The sequence below is a fragment of the Trachypithecus francoisi genome, unplaced genomic scaffold (genome assembly GCF_009764315.1).
Source record: "Trachypithecus francoisi isolate TF-2019V2 unplaced genomic scaffold, Tfra_2.0 Lachesis_group17, whole genome shotgun sequence".
In the NCBI taxonomy this organism is placed as follows: domain Eukaryota; kingdom Metazoa; phylum Chordata; class Mammalia; order Primates; family Cercopithecidae; genus Trachypithecus; species Trachypithecus francoisi.
Genome location: NW_022681462.1, coordinates 1,520,693 through 1,546,505, shown reverse-complemented (window position 1 = coordinate 1,546,505; position 25,813 = coordinate 1,520,693). Strand labels below are relative to the sequence as shown.

At 48.9% G+C, this 25,813-nt stretch overlaps 2 protein-coding genes across 3 annotated transcripts in view; one reads left to right on the top strand and one right to left on the bottom strand.

Annotated features, from left to right (window-relative positions):
* The window catches only part of TMEM131 (transmembrane protein 131), a 250,769-nt gene extending 234,276 nt beyond the window's left edge, over nt 1-16,493 (top strand). Inside the window, exons 34-41 of one of the 2 annotated variants that reach the window (XM_033238933.1) lie at nt 6,281-6,405; nt 6,613-6,762; nt 10,621-10,786; nt 11,900-12,021; nt 12,125-12,221; nt 13,371-13,468; nt 14,066-14,223; nt 15,444-16,493. In XM_033238933.1, coding sequence (XP_033094824.1) covers nt 6,281-6,405; nt 6,613-6,762; nt 10,621-10,786; nt 11,900-12,021; nt 12,125-12,221; nt 13,371-13,468; nt 14,066-14,223; nt 15,444-15,728 — 1,201 coding nt within the window. In that variant the 3' untranslated portion in view covers nt 15,729-16,493. Of the gene's footprint in view, nt 1-6,280; nt 6,406-6,612; nt 6,763-10,620; nt 10,787-11,899; nt 12,022-12,124; nt 12,222-13,370; nt 13,469-14,062; nt 14,224-15,443 lie in introns of both variants that reach the window. The other variant, XM_033238932.1, reaches the window with a different exon arrangement.
* LOC117099616 (40S ribosomal protein S24-like) lies at nt 3,618-4,149 on the bottom strand. The gene has a single exon (XM_033238935.1). It carries the CDS (start codon nt 4,116-4,118, stop codon nt 3,726-3,728), a length of 393 nt encoding a protein of 130 aa, XP_033094826.1. The 5' UTR covers nt 4,119-4,149; the 3' UTR covers nt 3,618-3,725.
* Nucleotides 16,494-25,813: the final 9,320 nt, after the last annotated feature.

Genomic DNA, 25,813 nt, shown 5'->3' with positions numbered 1-25,813 from the left:
CATCGTAAGTGTGAACCTTAGATCTGTGGAAGGTCTGTTCTTACTCTCATCCTGGGAAACGTACTTGAGTTTTGCAGAAGCACCACTGACCTAGACTCTGTCCTTAGATTTTACGGCTTCAGGCAGGGCCAGTCCTGTCCTGTAGAACCCAAAAGCTAGTAAGAAATCAGTGGTTACTGCAGTAAAATTTAACCTTGTCCCTGAATTTATGAAATAATACAGTATATGGTGGTGATTAGTAATGAAGTATTTGTACCTAAAATTTACTCTTCTGTGGAAATTGTTAGTTCAGGTGACCAGGTCCCACAATTTGAGAGCAGTCTGGCCCAGGTAGAAGGAACGTCTAGCAGAGTGGTGTCAGGTGGTTGATCATTTAAGGGGAGAAAGAAGAGACCACCTCTTCTGAAGAGGAGGTTCACATACTTGGATCTCTCCTGAGAGAAACCCACCTGAGACACCAATATCCTGGCACTCCAGGACAGGAATAACACTGGGTGACTGGCTAGAGATTCTTCTTCTAGGCCTTTTTCAGGCTTAGGTGAGTGATCAGATACTTTAAAGTAAATGAGGCTAATAAGTCCAAATAATGGAAATCCTCATTTTTACATTTGCACAAATCTTGTGAGGTAGACAGACATGCAATTCCTATGATGATAAATTTTAAAATCAGGGCTTCTAAGAATTGCCTTAGAGACACCATTCCGTAGGTGACTGTCGCCAAATTGGCCCTGTTGATTAGCCCTAATGCCTGAGCTCAGTATTGTGAAGCAGAGAGAACACACTAATCCTAACCCCCGTTCCTGTTCCTGTTCCGCTGACTTCTGTTGTATTCTGATTTTTTTTACAAGTTGACCATTAGCAAATTTGCATTTGAAAAGTTAGTCAGAGACATCACTTGAGTGTCACTACCTTTGCAAGGGTTTTTAGTTCTCTGGTAAACCAAAAAGCTTAGGGTGGTCAGTCCTGAACCACCCAGTCAAGGGGCAGTTATGGCAATAACCCGTGGCTCTCAATATGGAGTTAAAAGATAAATCGACTGGGCGTGGTGGCTCACGCCTGTAATCCCAGCACTTTGGGAGGCCAAGGAGGGCGGATCACGAGGTCAAGAGATTGAGATCGTCCTGGCTAACATGGTGAAACCCCGTCTCTACTAAAAATATAAAAAAATTAGCCGGGTGTGGTGGCGGCGCCTGTAGTCCCAGCTACTTGGGAGGCTGAGGCAGGAGAATGGCGTGAACCTGGGAGGCGGAGCTTGCAGTGAGCCAAGATAGCGCCACCGCTCTCCAGCCTGGGCGACAGAGCGAGACTCCGTCTCAAAAAAAGATAAATCATCACCAGAACACAATTCAAGCTGTGTACTTGAAACTGTCTTTTGTAACTGAAGAAATCTGTATGCAACCTGTCTTCTAACCTCCTTTATCTAATCTCTTTAAACACACTGATCTCTTGTTTTTCTGAACTCAGGGATGAAAGTATTGAGAGTCAGAGTGTATTAGTTCATCAGTCATTTAATCAAATAAAGACTGGTTTTTTTAATAACCAGAGAAGGTTGACTCTCTGAACAGAGCCAATCTCTGACTCCACTGCATTCTGATAGTAAATGTCAAACACTGTCCCTCAGATAGAATCATGGCCAGTCCTAGCTTTAGTGATTCCTGAAATTCCTGTCACCTTTTAGTGTGTTAATATATGATCTCACATATCTGAAGGACAGGTGCACATCTTTTCATAAGCTATGTCATTAATAAGGCATATATCATTGCTTTCTTTTGGAAGCTTTATAAGAGGTGATAAAGCCAAAGGAACAGCTCACCCCCATCCATCCACACTCCCAAGAGCTGACCTCAAAAAAATCACTTCTAGGAAATGGGAGCGTGGGGCTGCAGCCGCAGTCTGATCTAACCGCGTTTTCCAGCTGTGGTAACATAGAAATGGGCCTGCAGACCCTCAGAAGACTCTAGTCTGTGTCAGAGATGCCAGGGAATGGGAATCAGATCTCAGGCACTGAAGGTTTCTGCAGAACCAGGAAGGACCCAGGGCATCCCTGGTTTAGGATCCTGAGTATTCACTGATCCTTCTGTTTTTCTATTTGTTTATCAACAGTGTATGTTTACATAAATGTAATAATCTAAAATAAGCAAAAGAAGTTAAGTAGATAAACTAATCATATTATCTCTAAAAATCTGCTTAAATAACACGCTCAACTCAGGGCCAAGGGCCGTGAACACCACACTGCGCACACCAGCCCCAGACCTGTCAGCACTGAGGAAACTCTGCCTCCACAGCCGGTCACGCCCCCAGCTGTGTCCTCAGGTCTGCTTCTCTCCTCCCCAGACAGAGGTGTGTACTGTGTATTACAGGAATAAAAATAGGCCAGGCCCGAGTCAGGTGTAACGTTGTGAAAAGCAAAAATAGAAATCAAATATATCAGAATATTAAGAAAAAGGAAAACATTATTATTTTAAAATGGGGGAAAATATATTATAAAAACAGTCCAGGTGTGGTAGCTCACACCTGTAATCCCAGCACTTTGGGAGGTCAAGGCAGGAAGATTGCTTGAGCCCAGGAGTTCAAGACCAGCCTGGACAGTATAGCAAGACCTCATCTTACAAAAATTTTTTCTTTTAAATTAGCCAGGTGTGGTGGCACACACCTGTAGTCCCAACTACTAGGGAGGTTGAGGCAGGAGAATTGCTTGAGCCCAGGAGTTAAGAGACTGCAGAGAGCCGTGATTGCACCACTGCACTCTAGCCTGGGCAACAGAGACCCTGTCAATAAGTAAATAAATCCTGGCATCTGAACCACCTTTCTGTTTTTCCTTTTTAAAAAGAATCACTTGGCCAGGTGCGGTGGCTCAAGCCTGTAATCCCAGCACTTTGGGAGGCCGAGACGGGCGGATCACGAGGTCAGGAGATCGAGACCATCCTGGCTAACACGGTGAAACCCCGTCTCTACTAAAAATACAAAAACTAGCCGGGCGAGGTGGCGGGCGCCTGTAGTCCCAGCTACTCCGGAGGCTGAGGCAGGAGAATGGCGTAAACCCGGGAGGCAGAGCTTGCAGTGAGCTGAGATCCGGCCACTGCACTCTAGTCCGGGCGACAGAGCAAGACTCCGCCTCAAAAAAAAAAAAAAAAAAAAAGAATCACTTGAGTCTGAGCACGGTGGCTCACGCCTGTAATCCCAGCACTTTGGGAGGCCAAGGAGGGCAGATGACCTGAGGTCAGGACTTCGAGACCAGCCGCAACAACATGGTGAAACCCCATCTCTGTTAAAAATACAAACATTAACCAAGCGTGGGGGCACACACCTGTAATCCCAGCTGCTCAGGAGGCTGAGGCAGGAGAATCACTTGAGCCCGGGAGGCAGAGGTTGCAGTGAGCTGAGATCGTGCCACTGCACTCCAGCCTGGGTGACAGAGTGAGACTGTCTCAAAAAAATAAATGAAAAGAAGTGCTTCAATTAAGTTGGCTATTACCCATTTTATTCAGAAGCCTTAAAAAAGGTTTCTTGGTAGAGATCATCTGGCCTAATTTAGGAAACTGTGAATCAGCAAAAATAACAGACATTGTCCGGCTCCTTTATTCTTAAAACCAGTTACTTTTTAGTTTTTTTTTTTCCACATGAAAGTTTTTAGTTTATTAATCTGCTCGTGAAAAATCCAAAATGGACACAGGTAGCCTTCACTGCAGCACCTTTACTCCTTCGGCTGTGATCCCATCTCCAACTCACTTTTTGCCAGCACCAACATTGGCCTTTGCAGTCCCCCTGACTTTCTTCATTCTGTTCTTGCGTTCCTTTCGTTGCTTTCTTGAGGTCTTTTTCTTCTCATACAGGCCATGTCTTGCAAGTCTATGTTTGGGTTCATTTTTCTTTGCATAATCCGGGGAGTCATAAATCATGCCAAAGCCAGTTGTCTTGCCACCACCAAAATGAGTTCTGAATCCAAATACGAAGATGACATCCGGTGTGGTCTTGTACATTTTGGCTAGTTTTTCCCGAATTTCTGTCTTAGGCACTGTTGCCTTCCCAGGGTAAAGAACATCAATGACCATTTGTTTCCTCTGAAGTAGTTGGTTGGTCATGAACTTTCTAGTGCGGATAGTTACAGTGTCATTCATGATGGCGGCCTATCTTCAGACAGGAAGGAAAAGAAAACCAGTTACTTTTACAGTGGCACCGAGTTTAGTGTTGTATAGATACCCACCCACACTTAAAAGTAAACCACACCCACACCGCCTCCACCACCAGAGGGCCGGTGTCTACTGTGGGAGCCTTTGGGGTTCTTTTTAGAAGATGGGGTTTTTAAATAACCCTGTCGGGTAGAAGTGGAAGAGATAACAAAAGATTTTATAATACTGTAGCATTCATCATCTGGTCCATAAACAGCGGATTTTTCACTTCAGTTTGTTATCCTACCTAAAATTCTACTTGTTTGGGCTAATGGAAACCCCGTTGGGTTTTTGGTTTGCTCTTACTAATTCCAGATATAATACCTACTTACTATGGAAAATGGGAAATACAAAGAAAAGAATGAAAAGAAAATGTCTTTTGACCCTACCACCTTATAAAATGTTTGTAAATAGCCTTCTTAAATGTATTTGTTCATTGATGAGTTCACACTTGACACTGAGGCTGTTCGGGAGTCGGGGTGTTGGGGAGCGAGGGTGTTGTGGTGCCATTAGATCTGGAAAGTTGGAACCCTTCTCACACTGTATCATGTGGGATGGGAGGACAGAAGGCAACATGGTGCAGGAAGAACTTGGAGGATGGGGCCGGGAGGCCTGAGTGGTATTGCACACCTGAGGGGTGGAGGCAGAAAGCACGCTGAAGTGTGGAAAATGCCGGAGATGCATCCATTTTATACTGTCTGTGTAGACTTTGCAGATTTGTGATGAAAAGCTAGCTGTCAGCTCAGCCCTGAACTGACAGCTGTCACCAGGAGCTCAGTGGAGATCCCTGAGGATTCTTGGAAGATTTCTCCAAAGGGGCCACTGGGCTCTCTGAGCCGCATCTCAGCCTTTGCTGGAAAAGGTACTTCTTGGACCACATTAGCTGAGCTCCTTCCGGAGGTCCTCCCAGTCCCAGACATGGTCTTGGTGGGCATTAGAGATGCGGCTTCATAAAGAATGCCTTTGTAGCCCATACAGGTACTCCACTCACAGTGCTGTCTTCCATGGGCCAGCTACCCCGTTCTTTTCTCTCAGAGATTCATTCTTTCCAGCTGCTGTCCCAGCAGGTTTTCCTGTCTCACTTACTGAGCTTTGGAAATTTAAGATCGCTCATCATGCTTCCTGTTTTGTGTGGCTGACAGGAAGTTGAGAGTCAATTAATTGTCCTATGTATACATGCTTATTATCTTAAGCTTACCTCAAAATCTTTCAGAAAGCATGTCACTCTAAATAAATCAATAAAAAGAATACTTAAATTTTTTGCCTAAGAGTAACCCTGAGCTCAAGAATAAGGAAGAAAGTTCATCGCAGCCCACGCCCTGCAGTAACCAGGAACATAGCTCTGGGTCACCTCATAATTTCTATGAGAAAACTGTTCAGTTTTGAATAGTGGAGCCTCTAACGTTGCAGATGTGAGATCTTTCACAATCTTCATGTTCAGGAATCCCAGTGGTGGGAGTCTAGATGCTGGGAGAGACTCACTCACAGGCAGAATGACTGCACTTCCAGCCCTGAGCAACAAGCTGGTGCTAAGGGCTTTCTTTCTTTTTTTTGGCCGGATCTCAGCTCACTGCAAGCTCCGCCTCCCGGGTTTACGCCATTCTCCTGCCTCCGCCTCCCAAGTAGCTGGGACTACAGGCGCCCGCCTCGTCGCCCGGCTAGTTTTTTGTATTCTTTAGTAGAGACGGGGTTTCACCGTATTAGCCAGGGTGGTCTCGATCTCCTGACCTTGTGATCCACCCGTCTCGGCCTCCCAAAGTGCTGGGATTACAGGCTTGAGCCACCGCGCCCGGCCTAAGGGCTTTCTTTCTATGCCTTGTCCGAGACAGATCCTCCCTCCCATTACGTATTACTGAATCATGGACCTCAGTTCTTTGTCAGCACTCGGAATAGCAAAGGGTCAGTCTGCAAGTGCTGACTGACTGCTGGGCAGTCTTAGCTACAGAGTTGGGCATGCAGCCGGTGCTGAGTGAGGACCCAGGGTAGATGACTCCCCAGGAAGCTACATTAGCTTCCTGCATGCAGTTGTATTGTAGAAGAATTGCAATCTTAATGACTTCCGTCCTCCAAGACAAAGGAATACATTTGTGTTTTCCATCCATGTTTTTCAGTTCATTAGAACTACCATATACTCCCCCTTTGGAAAGTAAGCAACGTAGAAATCTCCCAAGCAAGATTCCTCTTCCAACTGCAATGACAAGTGGATCCAAATCACGAAATGCCCAGAAAACAAGAGGTATTGTCATTTTGTTCTCTGTGATCATGTCTTACAGATCGTTTCATGGTGTTCACGGTTGTTGTGCATGATCAGTACGCAGTCAGTAGTTATTAGTCATGCAAGGCTAAGGCTGTGTGCTTGTCCTCATTAGAAGGTTCACTGAAATAGACCTGAAAGAAAGCAGTTACCCTCCATTAACCATGTTCTTTTCTGATTTTTGTGCAGGTACAACTAAGTTAGTGGATAACAGACCACCTGCCCTCGCAAAATTCCTCCCGAATAGTCAAGAATTAGGCAACACCAGTAGCTCCGAGGGTGAAAAGGATTCTCCTCCACCTGAGTGGGATTCGGTTCCAGTTCACAAGCCCGGCAGCTGTGAGTATAGTGGCTTAGAAACCACAGGGCTCCACTTACCCACAGTCCACCCCACTCTGGATGTGAAACTCTTCAGGGCCAAGTTGTTTTAAAATACCCATTGGCAGTGCTTTGCCAGCGAAGCGCCCATTGTTAGTCTAATATAATCAGTGGCTAACCTGCTGTAGGTTGAAATCAGTCCTGGTGAGATTATTTACATCAGGGGAATCATTCAACAGTTCACATCAGGGCTTTTTTTTTTTTTCAGGGAGCTGGTATACTAGCACACCACTGCCCAGTGTGCAACACGGAATGGTCTGTTTGGAGTGGTTAATCTCCTAAAGAATTGTTTGCCTTATAAAAGCATTGACTCAGCAGTCTTTTACCTGACGAATTCCTCATTTATAGTGTAATTGTTTTTGTAAAAATTCATTTCCTCTCAAGTTGACCCACGTCTTGTTATATAAGCAGCCTATACAAAGGTTTCATGATTTTTCTTGCTACCCTCTTGACCTCGTTTCTCCAGTTTGGCCTGCAGTACATCAAGACAGTGGGCACAGTCAGCCAAAATAGAAGTCTTCACCCCACAGACACTTGACCTGAAATAGGGGACAAGAGAGACCAGGAAAGGGAGGGGCTGACAGCAGGGATTTGGGACCAAGAGAGGTCCTGGCCTTAGGACTGACTGGTCCACGCTCACCACTGTGTTGGAGTGTGCCAGAGGGCAAGTGAGGAAGACCAGCGATGCAGTCAGGTTTGAGCAACAGTTGGGTCATTGAAGGTGGAAGGGTTGGATGAAGGGCAGGCTCACTGGGCTGAAGGAGGGCAGAGAGCGCGGAGGCTCGGCGGGGGTGTCCACGCTCTCACCAGGATGTGTAGATACATCCTGGAAAGGATGCTCTCTGAGATACATCCTGTAGCCCTATTTGCCATGAGACTTTGTGGCACCTTTTAATACTACTTTTTGCCTGTAGTGAGATACAATCCTAAATCCTTCACTCAACAAATCTTGAAGACGACCATGGGTGGTCCATGTGTCCAGGCAGGATGCTTCTGCTTCCCGGAGCCCCCTGAGGTGTCTGCTGGCGCTTGGCCCTTGGCTGAACACTCCACGACTTAGGTAGTTCCCCATTAAACAGATGCCACTTTCAGCAACAGAACACAGCCCCTGGAGCCAGTGTCACAGGGCTGTTCTGAGGCCCAGTGAGGTGACGTGCGCCGTGCTGGTGACGTAACGACAGAAGCATGCAGAATCATGCTGCCGGGAGAGCGGGCGACAGCCAGACACAGCCACAAGCTGGCTGGCAGCATCCCCAGCCGGTGGCACCTGAGCCACGTGTTGGTATCACTCCCTCTGTGTGGAGGGGAAAGGATGACAGGACCCGACCCCAGGCAGGAGATTTTGGTGCCACCCCTCCGGGGAATGTGGGACATGGCATGCCAGCCCTCCTGGAGGAGGAACTGTGAAGAGCCCAGTGCCGCAGGCCTCAGTGTCCTGCCTGGCTCTTCTGCAGAGGCCGGCTGGTACCTCTGAGCATGGTGCCTCAGGGCAGAGCTCCACAGGGTGCCGTGGGGGAGAGAGGCAGAGCTGATCTCCTCAGCCCACGTCTGTGCAGTCCTTTTGTTTTTCTAGCCAAGCCATCCATGACACTGGTTCCAAGCCCTGTGACCTCTCTGCTCTGCCAGCTTTACTAAAATGTTCCAGCAGAGCTTCACTCGATAGGGAATACGAGTGGAGGAAACCCAGGAGAGTCGGTCCCACTCGCTCCCCATCACTCTGACCTTCCTGCTCTGCCCCCGCTTTCTCATCCCCTTTTCTCCCTTCGCCTCCCTTGGTGTTCCGTCTCGCTTAGACCTGAAGTTCTGCGAGCGCCGTCAGCGGTGCCAGGCTTAGTGCACTTCCTTGGGGTGAAAGTGTTTGTGCAGCGGGCATGTGGCAGTAGTTAACTGGTGGAGTGTGCAGCCTCTGTGTAAAGATCTCCCCATCCCAAGTAGCACTTAGCATGGCGCCCTGTACCATAGGAGTTGCAGAGAAAATTCTCCTTGAAAAATGTCATGATTTAAAAAGGCAAAAAATACAAAGGGTTAATAAAAGGCAAATCAGAAGACACAAAGGAAAGTTTTAATAATACTTGAATCAAAACATTCTCTAATTGCACCCCCCGTACTGTTCTGAGTCTCCCCTTCACTCCTACGTCAAGCACTGTTCCGTAGGGGCTTTTCCTGCTTCATTTCACCATCACAGTCTTGGGAGCATCTGCAGCACGGGGCGCTGTGAAACGCAGTCCATCCACAGGAGCTGCCCACACCTTCCTGCAGGACAGGCTGCAGGATCGAGCGCACACAACGGAGCACAGCTGCTCCAAGTGTGGGCGCTGCCCGAGGGGCTGAGTCGCTGCAGGGGCGGAGGGAGGCCAGAGAAGGTGGCTAGGGAAGGGTCAGGACAGTTGTGCAGATAGCAAGCTGACAGTGTAGACGTGGTGTCAGATGGGAGGCCTCAGAGAAGCGTGAGGGGGACATAGAGATTCGAGCAGGGCTCATACAAGAGAGCAGTGTGAGACACGTCCTGAGTGTGGGCATCAGGCCAGCAGATCCACAGAGCCAGCGAGGAGGGGCCCACGTCATCAAGGGGTGAGAGTGGGCGGGTGGGAGTCAGGACCATGAGTCTGGCACCAGCATCGGCAGCACTGGGGAAGGTGAGAGAGAACGTAGCAGGCGGCCCTGAGGATGGGGGAGGGGGGAGTGGGGAGTGGAGAGCACGGGCTTCCAATGGAAGGCTGCCCTCGGCAGGGCCACGCTAGAGCCTTGACCTAGCCAAGACATGGGGAGCCTTGAGCGCTGAGCCCTGGGGGTGGGGGAGAAGTAGCTTGTGCTAGAGTATGACCAGGGAAGTAGTGGCAGCAGGCAGAGCGGCTGCAATGTCGCAGTGAGAGGATGGGAGAATCAGAGCGGGGGGTACTCAGGGTACGCAGAAATCTCCCAAGGCAGGAGGGGCCAGCCAGGAAGCGAGGGGGAGGACGCCCAGCTGGGCAGCCCTGGGCTGGGGATCGTGCCCTGTGGTGACGGGAATTCGCAGCTCTCCCCTCACCTTCTTCCTCTTGCAATAGCTACAGCAGCACCACGTTGCACACAATAGATGTGCAAAATGATACATTTTTCTGATAAAAGGTATACATATTTCCATTTACTGAGAATGTTATTTTATGACAAATTTTTTGTCTTAATTTTAGAGGCGGGGTCAGGCTGAAGTGCAGTGGTGTGATTCTGGCTCACTGCAGCCTCAAACTCCTGGCTGAAGCAGGCCTCCCACCTCAGCCTCCCAAAGTGCTGAGGTTACAGGTCCGAGCCACTGTGCCCAGCCTGTTTTAGATTTTTAAAACAGCTGTGTAGACATTACCTTAAAGGACACAGGAATATACTAGGAGCTGAATAGGGATCAGAGCTGCACATCCCCGTCACGCCAACGGAGGGCCTTTACTGAACTGGGGATTCATCCTGGAACACTGCACCTCCCGCAGCTGTAAACCTGCGTGTAGGCACGAGGCTTTTCCGGGTCCCCAGGCAGCAGCCTCAGCTCTCCACCCCTGGAGGACGTGGAAGACCCGCCTCCCCTGCCTGAGGTGGGGGGAGTGAAGACATTGTCGCCACGCAGCACAGCAGGGACAGGCCACGCTCTCGCTCCCCTCCTGTCCCCAGTGCAGGCAGATGTGGCTGCTTTCCCTTTAAAACCTGTGAAACAGACAGAACACATCGAAGAGCTTACGTTTGTCTTCTTTGTAGAAGAGCTTGAGTTCTGCATTGTCTAGAGAACCTTCAGAGTGATTGGAAGACAGCTCATCAAAACACCACACTAACTACCCTTTCGTTTTTCATTTCCAGCTACCGATAGTCTTTATAAACTTTCTCTGCAAACCCTCAACGCAGACATTTTCTTAAAACAACGCCAGACCTCACCGACACCTGCCTCCCCGTCTCCCCCGGCCGCCCCCTGCCCCTTCGTGGCCCGGGGCAGCTACAGCAGCATCGTCAACAGCAGCTCCAGCAGGTAGGCCTGCTGCTTCCTTTCCAGTCCTCAGCTCGAAACGTGCCTGAAACCCAGTGTCACACCCTTTACATAGCAACACCGGCCAGAGACCACTGTCTGGTGTTACTTCTGATGACTGCCGGCTTGTGTGGGCCCCTTTACATGGGGTCCACCCCCTCTTCTGCTGCTGTGCTGGTGCCCAGCTCCAACAGTAAACCAGTTCCCATTCTAGTCCAGTCATTCTTCCCACCCGTGGACCGAGAAATGCACCGTGTAGCTCACTAGAGGGATATTTTCATTGAGGAGCCAATGAACATGTACTGAGCATTACATGAAGACCAAAAGGGGATTCCTATGAGTTGGGAATATGGGTTTATGTGACACTAATTTTGGCCTTTGGACAATTTGGCTTAGGACTTAGAAGGGCAGGATCTGGTCCAAGACTGTTGTGCTGGATGAGGTGCTGCAGTAGGGGATGTGTGCACCTGGGAGGGGAGCTTCCTGGCCACACAGACAGGATGCAGGAACCATGCTGTTCTCCGAGGCACAGAGCCTCGCTTGTGTCTGTCCGCCACAGTGTAGTGCAAGCCTGACAGTCACAGATGGCGTTCTCACCGTGTGCCTCGCCATGGCGTGGGTTCCTGTGCACCGCATCACCGGCCAGCCTGGGGTCAGGTTCGCCCCCCATTGCCCAAGAGACAGTAACCACGGAGGCTGGGGGAGCCAGCCCGCTTAGGGGCCTTGCCACGGGAGCTCCTCGCCATGTCCTGGCAGGGAAGGGACTCCCTGAGGCCCAGCCCTTTGCGGTGTCAGTGCCTGCCCTCTGCATTTCCTGCCAGATGGCTCTAGCGTTCTTCACAGAAGTGTGATCAAAGCCTCTGCCAGTCCCTGAATTGTGATCCCCGCCCTGGTCTCTTTCGTAGTGATCTTTCCTTTTCTTACCTTTCTCCAGAACGTCCTCTGTCTCTGATTAAGCGGTCTGAGGCCCCAGAGCATGTGAGACGAGGCTGAGCGATGCTCTGTGAGCTGCCCCGCTGCAGAGAAGCCCACTTGGGGCTCAGTCCTGCCGGCCCCACACCTCTCCGAGGGCGGGCACTGCTGAGGAATGAGTTCTCTCTTTGTTTCTTTTTCAAGTGACCCTAAAATAAAGCAGCCAAATGGAAGCAAACACAAGTTGACCAAGGCAGCCTCACTCCCGGGCAAGAATGGCAACCCCACTTTTGCTGCCGTCACGGCCGGCTACGACAAGAGCCCAGGTCAGTGCCTGTGCTTCAGACGCCTGCCACGCCAGGCGCCAGGCCTGGTGGAATGACCTCTGCCCTGATGCACCTTCCACTGACTGAGCGTCCGTTGTTACAGGTGGGAATGGCTTCGCTAAAGTTTCTTCAAACAAAGCCGTTTTCTCCAGCAGCCTTGGCATCTCACACGCTCCTGTTGACAGCGACGGCTCAGACAGGTACGGTAGGCCACCACCGACCGCCAGGAAGACGGAAGGCAGGCTTCTCGAGTCGGGTTAGCACCTTTTATCCATAAATGGGTTTCAGGGCATTCTTCCCCGAATTTACAAGGAGGCATTTGTCAGAAGTGGTCAGGTGCCTCTAAGAAATCACGTCTGCTGGGTGGAAGCAGAAAGCCGGCTGTGGTGCCTTCCCTGGGGGGGTTCACATAGAGAAAGGGGCACCCACGCCTGTCTCAGCCCAGCAGGCACGCATGTGAAACCTGTTCTCACTCTCCTCCGTCTCCTGGTCTGTGGTAAGATGCGATCTGATCGTTAAAAACAGAAGAGCAAAAGTTACTTGAGAGGAGGGAAATTTGGAGCAAATAGTAGACAATTTATAGTAACTCATTGGCCACGCCTCTTTCTTGAGCCAGGCTTGTTTTCCATGCAGTGGGTGTGGTGGCCTGCAGCAGTCACCTTGGTTGACTTTTCCTAATAAGCAACAAGAGAGCCCCAATTTACCTACTTTGCACTAATAGGAAATGAGTCCTAGATTTGAAATAGCTTTTTTTTTTTTGAGACGGAGTCTTGCTCTGTCGCCCAGGCTGGAGTGCAATGGCCTGATCTCAGCTCACTGCAAGCTCCGCCTCCCGGGTTGACACCATTCTCCTGCCTCAGCCTCCCGAGTAGCTGGGACTACAGGTACCCACCGCCACGCCTGGCTAGTTTTTGTATTTTTAGTAGAGATAGGGTTTCACCGTGTTAGCCAGGATGGTCTCGATCTCCTGACCTCGTGATCCGCCCATCTCGGCCTCCCAAAGTGCTGGGATTACAGGCTTGAGCCACCGCGCCCGGCCTGAAATAGTTTTTAAATAAACCTTCCCTTACCAAAAGCAAACAGAAGGAAGAAAATGTGTTTCTCTGCAAAACACTTGCTCTGAACCGGGCTGTGGGCTAGTGATAGGGCGTCGGAGCTCTGAGGCTCCCTCCGGCTCAGTCCTTGTGGGAAGCAGCCATCGTTCAGCTCCTCCTTTTGTCTTTGTTTTTAATATTTGAGGACCCCCAGTTGAAGCAGTGTCTCCTGTTTGTGAAGCTGTGCGCTATGGATCCGTTTTCACTAACCACCATACATTTCTGTGTGTTGCGTTTTCCTCTTGTAACATTTAGCTCGGGTTTGTGGAGTCCCGTCAGCAACCCAAGCAGCCCTGACTTCACTCCCCTCAATTCGTTCTCCGCCTTTGGAAATTCTTTTAATCTAACTGGTGGTGAGTGTTTAACACTAGATGTGTAACTAATAAGCCTGTGGACAGAGGAAGGGAGAGGAGGTGTGGTTTTGTGTGTTGGAGAACACAGCACAGCAGCGCTGTGGAAGGAGGCCCCGCAGGAAGCTCCCTGGGAAGGGTCCCCTCCCCTCCTCCTCCCTCACCCACACCAGCAGCCAAAGGGGCAGAGGACCGGGCTTGACACGGTGCGTGCACCAGTTGGTGTGAGCTCCACGGCGGGTACTGAAGGGCTTCACAGAAGGGTTCCGGTCTGAAATGGGGCCCTGAGCATGCCAGGGGTCCTCTTCTTGCTGTCCAGAACTAGAGGTCACCATGGAAGCTTCGCATTAGCTATCATGTGAGAGTGGGGAATGTTTGCATTTGGATGTCATCAACGGCATATCAGCTCATGCACTGTGCGTTTGAGTTGTAGAGGACATCCCTGCCCCTACTTCCTCTGGGCTGTGGTGGGGCTGGGGAAGTGGGTGTGGTGGCTCCAGGAGCAGTGGTGGGAGGTATGCCATTGAGTGAAGCCCCATGCCGTGGTGATCATGGCAAAACCAAATATGGACTTGACGACTGTTGCTTTATTTCCAGAAGTTTTCAGCAAACTCGGATTATCTCGATCGTGCAATCAGGCCTCGCAGAGGAGCTGGAACGAGTTTAATAGCGGCCCTTCATACCTTTGGGACTCGCCAGCGACAGATCCCAGTCCTTCCTGGCCAGCCAGTTCCGGCTCCCCGACCCACACAGCCACAGTGAGTACTTGGGGCTGGGGCTGAGCCCTGGCCCTGGCCCACTCACGCGCCATCTGCCATTGCTGTCACATGGATGTCACAAACAACCAGCAGCAGCATCAGAGGGGTGGGTTAGTCCCTTCTGTTACCTTCATTGCTTTGTCTTCATACTCTGTCAAAATGATCGATCGATGCTCTTCAGAGCCATTACAAGCAGGAAGGTTTAGGAAGAACAACTGAACTGCTGTGAGGTTGGTCTCTGGATTCCCTCCTAATAGATCAAGGGCATTTTCTATCTCTTCCCCACCTGTAAATGGACCCCAAGGGTGGCCATAGGCCTGTGGCCGGTTCAGATGGCTGAGGGAAGCCTTTAGCATCTGTGCAGTGCAGGCACTGGGCTCCCAGGAGCAAGCTAGATACTGCATTTGCTTTGTTGCTGAGAAGCCCGTCTCTTAGCTTAGATTGTCTAGAGTGCATTTGTTTGCTTCTTGGCCAAAGTCTTCTGCAAAGATCATGCTCCGAAAGAGTATTCTTGCCAAGGAAAATAATTAGTGGTTTTGGCTTCCACAAGATTATGACAGAAAAATATGCGTTTGTCTCTTTGTTCTCAGAGAAACTGAACTAGACATGCAAGGTTTCATCATAGATATTTCAACTTTACAGATTCCAAAGTGTCTTCACGTGTAATTATTCAACCTATTTTAAAACCACCTGAACCACTCCTTAAAAGAGAAGTCAGCAAACTTTGTATAGAGTCAGATAGTGACTGTTGTAGGCTCTGAAGGCCGTGCCTCACCGCTGCCCTTGCAGTGCACAATCCGATGGGTGCCACTGTGTTCCAATACAACTCTCTTTACAAAAGTAGGCAGAGCTGGATTGGTCCACGGGCTGTCTTTTTTAAAATCACAGCCAGCCGGCACGGTGGCTCATGCCTGTAATCCCAGCACTTTGGGAGGCTGAGGTGGGAGGATCGCTTGAGCCCAGGAGTTTGAGGCTGCAGTGAGCCATGATCACACCACTGCACTCCAGCCTGAGTGATGGAGCAAGACCCTGTCTCAAAAAAATCAGACTCATCTGCTCAAATAGATATGTATAAAACATTTGTTCTAAAGTGAGCAAAGTGAGAGGAACGCGTGCCCCAGCCTCATCTTTTCTGTAGCCTTGCCCCCTTACCCCTACCCCCTTACCCACTTGACCCTCTGCCTGCCGGGCTCAGTGCTGGACACTTTGTTTTGTCACAGTCGGTCCTCGGTAACACCAGCGGCCTGTGGTCCACCACTCCGTTCAGCAACTCCATTTGGTCCAGCAACCTTAGCAGCGCCCTTCCCTTCACAACTCCAGCAAACCCGCTGGCAAGCATTGGCCTCATGGGCACAGAAAACTCCCCTGCTCCTCACCCTCCCTCTGCCTCCAGTGCAGCTGACGACTTGGGACAGACCTACAACCCCTGGCGGATATGGAGCCCCACGATTGGAAGAAGAAGCTCGGACCCTTGGTCTAATTCGCACTTTCCTCACGAGAATTAAATTAGGCAAAAAACAAACAAACACACATAGTGGGCCCTTGTCTAGATCATGGTGTGCCAGTTTCTGAGACATCTTTTTAAGGCTCTTACTGCAGCTCCCCCTCCCCACCCTCCTCATCTTTGCAAAGCAGACCCAACAGGGCAGGCTCAGACCACTCGCTTCTTTCAGATCTTTCTTGCAATTATGATAACGTGAGATTTGCTGTTGTGCTTTTAGAGAAAAGTCTGGACTCAGCCACAAACTCTAATAAGACCTGTACATCTGAGGACCTTTCCCGTTAACTGCGTTTTGACCACCTGTCTTCCCCATGCTTTATTTATCTGTATGAACACATTTGACATTACAGCTAAGGAAATAATTTGAGTTGATTCAGAAGTCCTGGCATGTGACAATTTTGTTAAATTACCAACTTTGGTTTTTAATAATTTCGCAATATTATGCGCCAAGATCTAATTTTAAAACTGTATGAGGACTTTGTGCTGAAAATAGAGTATTTTTTTAAAGTAAGGCTGTCTTGGTTTAAAAGCAGATTACAGAATGTAAGTCAACTTAAGAACAGTGAATGAATGTAAAAACATTCAGTTGAGACCATATGCATTTTCTGTGCTGTTTGTACTTGAGGTATGTAACATTTGTATACCTGAACTTATTTTAAAGACGAACTGAAATGCACATAGCCAAGTCTTGAGATACAAGATTGAATGTGTATTTCTTAAAAATACAACTTTGTGTTGTACTTTGAAATAAATGATGCTTTTTTCAAAAGCCTTGACTTGTTTTGTGGTTTTTTACACACAAGGTGTATTTGTTAGGATTTTCCCACACCAAAGTAAACCACCTTATCCTTGGCTTACTCGGTGGAGCTGACAGGTTAAGAAGATGGGGTTTGCTTTCTCATTGCTGGAACTTCCTGCAGTGTCTGATGGAGTTCTGTGTGTTCCCCTGGCAATCATGGAGGGTCCTTGATCGAAAACGACTTGAAAGCCTATTTGGATTCATCCAGTAAGCGTTTTCCCTCTGCTACTATCTAAAAGGCCTCATAAAAAGCAGTCATTGCTACCATTTATTGAGTACTGACTCTGCGTCACGTACCTGGCTAACACTCGATGTGCTGGGTTACTCCATTACACTTGAGGAACCCGGCTGGGCCGTGCTGGCTCAGAGGCCCCAGGTCAGGCTGACCGCAGATGCACACGGCACCCACTGTGCCACCTCCCCTCTGGTCACAGTCACCATTCTCAGGAACAGCCTGTGTCCAGCTCACCCCTGCGTGTTCTAACAAACACTGGCCAACCTCTACCAGCCTTCAGTCTAAGGAAGTTGTGTGGTGAGAGGAAGACAGACGGAGAAAGAGAAGTGGGGCATGGAGGGATGACAGCAGGGACTCAGGGGCGGCCTGGGGGAGGGCCCTGAGGGCCACCTGTGGGAACTCACCAGCAGCAGTACAGCGTGCAGTGCCCTGTGCCATTTCATTTCTAAACAGTGGCTTGGAGACAAGGCGGGATGCCTTGGGCTGTGGCACAGGGGCTGGGAGTACTAGAAACCGCTGTTTACCCGCTGGTATTGAAATGATTTCGCAGTTTACCAGCTGATACAGCTATACCCCAAAGCCAGGCTGGATGGAAAGCAAGCTGTGTGAGGCTGAGAAATGGAGCCACAGGTGACAGTGACGCGGGGTGCCACGTAGAAATCCCAGCTGGGGCTGCTGGAAACGGAGCCTCGGTACAGACTGGCAATGACTTAGCCAAGTCTGTAAGGTGTAGTAGTAAAGGCTACACATCTAAATTGTATTTTTTTCTTTTAACTAGAAGTGTGTAGACCCTTTTGCAATGTTAAGACTCTCAGGGACCCTCCATGGTCCCTGTCGAGCCCACACAGACACGAGGCGAGTCTCAGTAGCCACAGCACATCCATTGATTTCATCTTGCCTGCTCCAACTTGCTTTTCTCAGCGTCTTCTTTCCAGCCTGTGTCAAAGCCAGCCTTTGCTAGGAGATGCTGCACGTCGTTGTTCTGTTGGAGGCTAGTTACATCATGAAATCAAAACCATCTCCATGAAGGCGGGAGTGATTTAGTCAAAATGTTGTTTGGCATGATTGTGAATCTGACCTTTTCTTTGCTTTGTACCAAAGCTCAGTAGAACAAGCCACATTATTTTTACAACCTGTGGTGTGTCCCTCAGGGACACCAGATTTCCTGTGCAACCGGAGCTGTGGTGTGTAGGCTGACATCAGGCCTTGTACAATGCTAGCAGCAGGGTTTCCTACATGCACTTGCACGGTCAGGACAGATACAGGGCTTGGGTTTCTCTTTCTACACCAAAGCAGATAATGAGGTGGAAAGCTCTGCATACAGGTGAGCGTCCTAGAAACCCTCACTTAAACAAAAGAAAAACTGGGTCAGGCGCCGGGGCTCACACCTGTCATCCCAGCACTTTGGGAGGCCGAGGTGGGCGGCTCAGTCGAGGTCAGGAGTTCTAGACTACCCTGGTCAACATGGTGAAATCCCGTCTCTACTAAAAATACAAAAATTAGCTGGGCATGGTGGCGCACACCTATAATCCCAGCTACTCAGGAGGCTGAGGCAGGATAATTACCTGAACCCAGGAGGCGGAGGTTGCAGTGAGCCAAGATCGCACCACTGCACTCCAGCCTGGTGACAGAGCAAAACTCCGTCTCAAAAAAACAAAAAAAGAAAAAAACTGTATTGGCAGACTTTCCCTCAGAAAGAGTATCTCAAGAATTGATCCTACACTTGCTTCCATCAGAACAACCTCCTGAGACACCCCGGACTCCTTCTTTAAGTTCTCGTTTTACCCCATGAGCCTCACCAGCAGGCTGAGAGAAACACGATGTACTTGGGAGGAGATACACACAAGGGCCTCTTCTGTTACTTGGTAGGTATTTGAGTGGCCACATACCCACCAGATCTGAAGATTTGACACAACTCTGTCTGTTTACGGTGGACACTTGTTGCATGACAGTCGCTTTGGACTAGGCCAAGGCTGAATTTAAAAAGGTTCTATATAGGCCGGGCGCGGTGGCTCAAGCCTGTAATCCCAGCACTTTGGGAGGCCGAGACGGGCGGATCACGAGGTCAGGAGATCGAGACCATCCTGGCTAACACGGTGAAACCCCGTCTCTACTAAAAACTACAAAAAACTAGCCGGGCGACGTGGCGGCGCCTGTAGTCCCAGCTACTCGGGAGGCTGAGGCAGGAGAATGGCGTGAACCCGGGAGGCGGAGCTTGCAGTGAGCTGAGATCTGGCCACAGCACTCCAGCCTGGTGACAGAGCGAGACTCCGTCTCAAAAAAAAAAAAAAAAAAAGGTTCTATATAAAGAATTGTACTTACATGAAATAATAATGGATGTCTTTATGGGTTTATCTTGAGACAGGGTCTTGCTCTGTCACCTAGGCTGAAGGGGCACAATCATAGCCTCACTGCAGCCTTGAACTCCCAGGCCCAAGCAAGTTCTCCCTCCTCAGTCTCCCAAGTAGCTGGGACAACAGGCACGGACCACCACATCCGGCTAATTTTTTTATTTTTTGTAGGGACGAGGTCTTGCTTTGTTGCCCAGTCTGGTCTCAAACTCCTGAGTGCAAGCAATCCTCCTGCCTCAGCCTCCCAAAGTGCTGGGATGACAGACGTGAGCCACTATGCCCAGGTATCTTACATGTTTATGTAAATACACATGTAAATAAAGGTATAATCTTTTTTAAATGTTTTTTACCTAAACTGTGTATCAAAGGAGTGAAATAAGAATTTGGATTTTTCATGACAACCTGAAATAATTTAAAGGATCAGAATCTCATTTAAAAGGCTGTTTTTAAGGAAAAAGCCGAGGATAGCCATCCGGGAAACACAGACTCCAAAGGAATGGGGTCAGTGCTCCAAAGCTAAAAAGTTAAGGTCGCTTTTATACAGGCAGAAAACAAATGTAGTGGAATCCCAGCGTTTTCCATATGAGTCTGGTTTATGAGGAACAGCGACTTGATGAGTTACAGCTTGATGTTTTTTCTTTCCAATTGAAAGACTATATTGAACATTGTGATTTAGACAGTGTAGTCATCCTGAGGTCCTTGTGTAAGAGAAGAAAGAGGGAGATTATCATGAGGATCAACAGGAGGGAAGGGGTCTTCCCTGCTGCCCCTGAGTTTTTTATCACATTTTACAAAACGGTGTGTCATGCGCATCCGTGTGAAGAGATCACCAAACAGGCTTTGCGTGAGCAGTAAAGATTTTTAATCACCTGGGTGCAGGCGGGCTGAGTCCGAAAAGAGAGTCAGCGAAGGGAGATAAGGGTGGGGCCGATTTACAGGATTTGGGGAGGTAAAGGAAGGCCTTCCTACCTCTATACAGTGTGATAACGGACCGGCCTTTACTAGTCAAATCACCCAAGCAGTTTCTCAGGCTCTTGGTATTCAGTGGAACCTTCAGACCCCTTACCGTCCTCAATCTTCAGGAAAGGCAGAACGGACTAATGGTCTTTTAAAAATAGACCTCACCCAGCTCAGTCACCAACTTAAACAGGACTAGACGATACTTTTACCACTTGCCCTTCTCAGAATTCAGGCCTGTCCTCGGAATGCTACAGGTTCCAGCCCATTTGAGCTCCTGTGTGGACCTTGCTTTTTATTAGGTCCCAGTCTCATTCCAGACACCAGACCAACTTGGACTGCGCCCCAAAAAACTTTCATCCCTACTGTCTTCTGTCTAGTCGTACTCCTATTCACCATTCTCAACTACTCATAAATGCCCTGCTCGTGTTTACACTGTTTCTCCAAAGCCATCACAGCTGATATCTCCCTGGTGCTATCCCAAACCGCCACTCTAAATTCCCTCTTAAAGTAAATAATATTTGCTGGCAGGGCTATGCTCAGCCTCCTTGGGCACTCTCTAATTAGATGTCCTAGGCCGGGCGCGGTGGCTCAAGCCTGTAATCCCAGCACTTTGGGAGGCCGAGACGGGCGGATCACGAGGTCAGGAGATCGAGACCATCCTGGCTAATACGGTGAAACCCCGTCTCTACTACAAAATACAAAAAACTAGCCGGGCGACGAGGCGGGCGCCTGTAGTCCCAGCTACTCGGGAGGCTGAGACAGGAGAATGGCGGGAACCCGGGAGGCGGAGCTTGCAGTGAGCTGAGAGCCGGCCACTGCACTCCAGCCTGGGCGGCAGAGCAAGACTCCGTCTCAAAAAAAAAAAAAAAAAAAAGATGTCCTAGGTCCTCCCAATTCTTAGTCCTTTAATACCTGTTTTCTCTCCTTCTCTTATTCAGACCTTGTGGCTTCTGTTTAGTTTTTCAATTCATACAAAACCGCATCCAGGCCATCACCAATCATTCAATATGACAACTGCTGCTTCTAACAACCCCACAATATCACCCCTTACCACAAAATCTTCCTTCAGCTTAATCTCTCCCACTCTAGGTTGCCACGCCGCCCCTAATCCCGCTTGAAGCAGCTCTGAGAAACATCGCCCATTCTCTCTCCATACCACCCCCAAAAAAATTTTCACCGCCCCAACACTTCAACACTATTTTGTTTTATTTTTCTTATTAATATAAGGTGGCAAAAATGTCAGGCCTCTGAGCCCAAGCCAAGCTCTCGCATCCCCTGTGACTTGCACGTGTACGCCCAGATGGCCAGAAGTAACTGAAGAACCACAAAAGAAGTGAAAATGCCCTGCCTCGCCTTACCCATGACATTCCACCACAAAAGAAGTGAAAATGGCCGGTCCTTGACTTGAGTGATGACATTACCTTGTGAAAGTCCTTTTCCTGGCTCATCCTGGCTCAAAGAGCTCCCCCATGGAGCACCTTGTGACCCCCACTCATGCCCGCCAGAGAACAATCCCCCTTTGACTGTAATTTTCCTTTGCCTACCCAAATCCTATAAAACGGCTCCACCCGTATCTCCCTTCGCTGACTCTTTTCGGACTCAGCCCGCCTGCACCCAGGTGATTAAAAAGCTTTATTGCTCACACAAAGCCTGTTTGGTGGTCTCTTCACATGGACACGCATGACACAGTGTAGGTAAAGAAAAAGGATAATCTATAATCAGAGAAACAGAGGTTACAGGTGCCTGTTGCATGACTGTGCACAGGCACAGTTAAAGAACAGATGTTTAGACTGATAGATTATGCCTGTTCATAATCACATTCCTTTAAGGCTCTAAATAAAATTCCAACAGCTTTGATTCTGAATTATTTTCACACATGTAAAGTGATTAAGTTATGCTACATTTGAAGAAAGATTCCTTTTTGTCACCAAATCATTAACTCTCACTGTAAAAATACATACCCTTTAGTAATTCTGTTAGAGATGCCTTTGAGTAGCCTTGTCCTAATTTTACTTGTTCCTATTTCAAAATGCTATCACAGAGTGAAATTCACCCTTAAAATATAGACCGATCCCAGAAATTAGGTCATTGCAGACGACTCAAACATTTGCTCCCACGTGGGCAGGTTGGAAAAAATAAAGAACAAATGTTTAGACTGATAGTATAAAGAAATGTGATTGGGGCTAGTCCACAAAGTCTGAATGCTTTAGAAACAGGCTTCTAACCCTGACAAATGCCTATAAAAGTTGAGTAACAAAGACATTTTAGATGCTTTGCTATCTTAGCTATAGTAACGGTAAAAGGTCATTCAAATACAAAGACTCAGACCCTGATGGCAATGTTTGGGCTGACCACTATGCTAAAGAAACAAGATCAGCCCATACAAACATTCCTGTGATCTCACCGGTCTTGAGAAATTCAGAGGCTGCTGTTAGCGTCAGAACAAGCCCCTGATGTGCAAAAAGAAAATGAGGAAAGTTCTGATGCCTATGACATCTTAGGAGGGCCAACTGATGTCATCAAAAAGGTGAGAGTGGACTCTAACAAAAAGTCTTTATGATATTACCCAAAATTGGATACCTGTAAAGATAAATTGGCAACAATATTAAGCCAGGTAATTTTAGAGGTATTGCCAAGAACAGTTACAAAACATCCCCCTGTGAACGACATCCTGATAAAACATTTAAATGTAGATGTGAGTAGGAACTAGAGAGCTTGAAGGCCCTCAGACCTCTCCAGGTAGACTCCATACAAATGCCTTCTGCCGTGGATTATTCTGGTTGTTTGTTTATATTTCACTGTGGATTGAAAATTTCCCTGCCAGAGAATGACAAAAAGGGCTTGATTTTGTTTTCCAACCTGGAAAATCCCCACTTACTTCTAATGACAGAGATACTCCTTTTTCCAGACCAATGCTGTGGTTTGTTTGGTCCTGCTGAGTCTCTTGTTGAACTATGACCCCAGTGTGAAAGGCGGGACCTGGTGGAGGGGTGGAGCCTTCATGAATGACTTGGTGCCATTCTCATGGGAGTAAGTGCTCACCCTTAGTTCCCACAAGAACTAGTTGTTGAAAAGAGCTTGGCACCTTCCCCCACCTCCCTCTTCCTCCCTTTCTCACCATGTGGTCTGCACAGGGCTCTCCTTCGCCTCCACCAGGAGTGCACCCGTCCTGAGGCCCTCAACAGAAGCAGATGCTACGCCATGCTTCCTGTGCAGCCTGCAGAACCCTGAACCAAATAAACCTCTTCACACGCCACTCAGCCTCAGGTGTTCCTTTACAGCAACACAAAGGGACTAAAACATACTGTTATTAAGAAACACTGAAGTTGTGCCTTCAATCCAGAGATTTCACTGTCCTTGTTTTCTCCAGTCCTCTAGAAAGACAGAACTAATGGAATTTTTTTTTTAGTAGCATACCTCTCAGAAACCTCCAAAATTCTACATCTTAAGAGATTACCATTAGCATTATAAGATCAACCACCTCTAGGTCCCATGTTGCCTCCTTATGAATTCATAACATGCCACTGGATACAGCTTGAAGCTTCATCCCAGCTTAGATTCTACGTGATGTCAGGCCTCTGAGCCAAAGCTAAGCCATCATATCCCCTGTGACCTGCACGTACACATCCAGGCGGCCGGTTCCTGCCTTAACTGATGACATTCCACCACAAAAGAAGTGAAAGCGGCCTGTTCCTGCCTCAAAAGCTCCCCCACTGAGCACCTTGTGACCCCCAACCCCTGCCCGCCAGAGAACCCCCTTTGACTGTAATTTTCCTTGACCTACCCAAATCCTATAAAACGGCCCCACCCCATCTCCCTTCGCTGACTCTTCGGACTCAGCCCGCCTGCACCCAGGTGATTAAAAAGCTTTATTGCTCACACAAAGCCTGTTTAGTGGTCTCTTCACACGGACACACATGACATTTTGGTGCCGTGACTCAGATGGGAGACCTCCCTTGGGAGATCAATCCCCTGTCCTCCTGCTCTTTGCTCCGTGAGAAAGATCCACCTACGACCTCTGGTCCTCAGACTGACCAGCTCAAGGAACATCTCACCGATTTTAAATGGGGTAAGCAGCCTCTTTTTACTCTCTTGTTCAACCTCTCTCTCTATCCCTCAACCTCTTTCTCCTTTCAATCTTGGCGCCACACTTCAATCTCTCCCTTCTCTTAATTTCAATTCCTTTCATTTTCTGGTAGAGACAAAGGAGACGCGTTTTATCCACGGACCCAAAACTCCGGCGCCGGTCACGGACGCGGGAAGGCAGCCTTCCCTTGGTGTTTAATCATTGTGGGGATGCCTCTCTGATTATTCACACACGTTCCATTGGTGTCTGATCTCCGCAGGGACGCCTGCTTTGGCTGCTCCCGACTTTCTCCATGTCTCTCCCTTCTCTTTAAACTTCACTATGGGCAACTTTCCACCCTCCATTCCTCCCTCTTCTCCCTTAGCCTGTGTTCTCCAGAACTGAAAACCTCTTCAACTCTCGCCTGACCTAAAATCTAAGTGTCTTCTTTCTTCTGCAACACCGCTTGGCCCCAGTACAAACTCGACAGTGGTTCCAAATAGCCAGAAAACGGCACTTTTGATTTTTCCATCCTACAAGATCTAGATGGCCGGGCGCGGTGGCTCAAGCCTGTAATCCCAGCACTTCGGGAGGCCGAGACGGGCGGATCACGAGGTCAGGAGATTGAGATCATCCTGGCTAACACGGTGAAACCTTGTCTCTACTAAAAATACAAAAAATTAGCCGGGTGAGGTGGCGGGCGCCTGTGGTCCCAGCTACTCAGGAGGCTGAGGCAGGAGAATGGCGTGAGCTGAAATCCGGCCACTGCACTCCAGCCTGGGCGACAGAGCAAGACTCCGTCTCAAAAAAAAAAAAAGAAAAAGCTCCAAAAATTAGATTCCGGCCCTCAAACCCCACAACAGGACTTAATTAACCTCACCTTCAAGGTGTCCAGTAATAGAGTAGAGGCAGCCGAGTAGCAATGTATTTCTGAGTTGCAGTTCCTTGCCTCCACTGTGAGACAAACCCGAGCCACATCTCCAGCGCACAAGAACTTCCAAACACATGAACCGCAGCTGCCAGGGGTTCCTCCAGGACCTCCTCCCCCAGGAGCTTGTTTCAAGTGCCAGAAATCTGGCCACTGGGCCAAGGAACGCCCGCAGCCTGGGATTCCTCCTAAGCTGTGTACCATCTGTGTGGGACCCCACTGGAAACTGTTCTATCCAACTGGCCCAAGGCCCTGACTCCTTCCCAGATCTTCTCGGCTTAGCGGCTGAGAACTGACGCTGCCTGATCGCCTCGGAAGCCTCCTGGACCATCATGGACGCTTTAGGTAACTCTTACAGTGGAGGATAAGTCCGTCCCCTTCTTAATACAGAGGCCACCCACTCCATATTACCTTCTTTTCAAAGGCCTGTTTCCTTTGCCTCCATAACTGTTGTGGGTATTGACGGCCAGGCTTCTAAACCTCTTAAAACTCCCCAACTATGGTGCCAACTTGGACAACATTCTTTTATGCACTTTTTTGTGTTTTTTTTTGAGGTGGAGTCTCGCTCTGTCGCCCAGGCTGGAGTGCAGTGGCGTGATCTCGGCTCACTGCAACCTCTGCCTCCCGGGTTCACACCATTCTCCTGCCTCAGCCTCCCAAGTAGCTGGGACTACAGGCGCCCGCCACCACGCCTGGCAAATTTTTTGTATTTTTAGTAGAGACGGGGTTTCACCATGTTAGCCAGGAGGG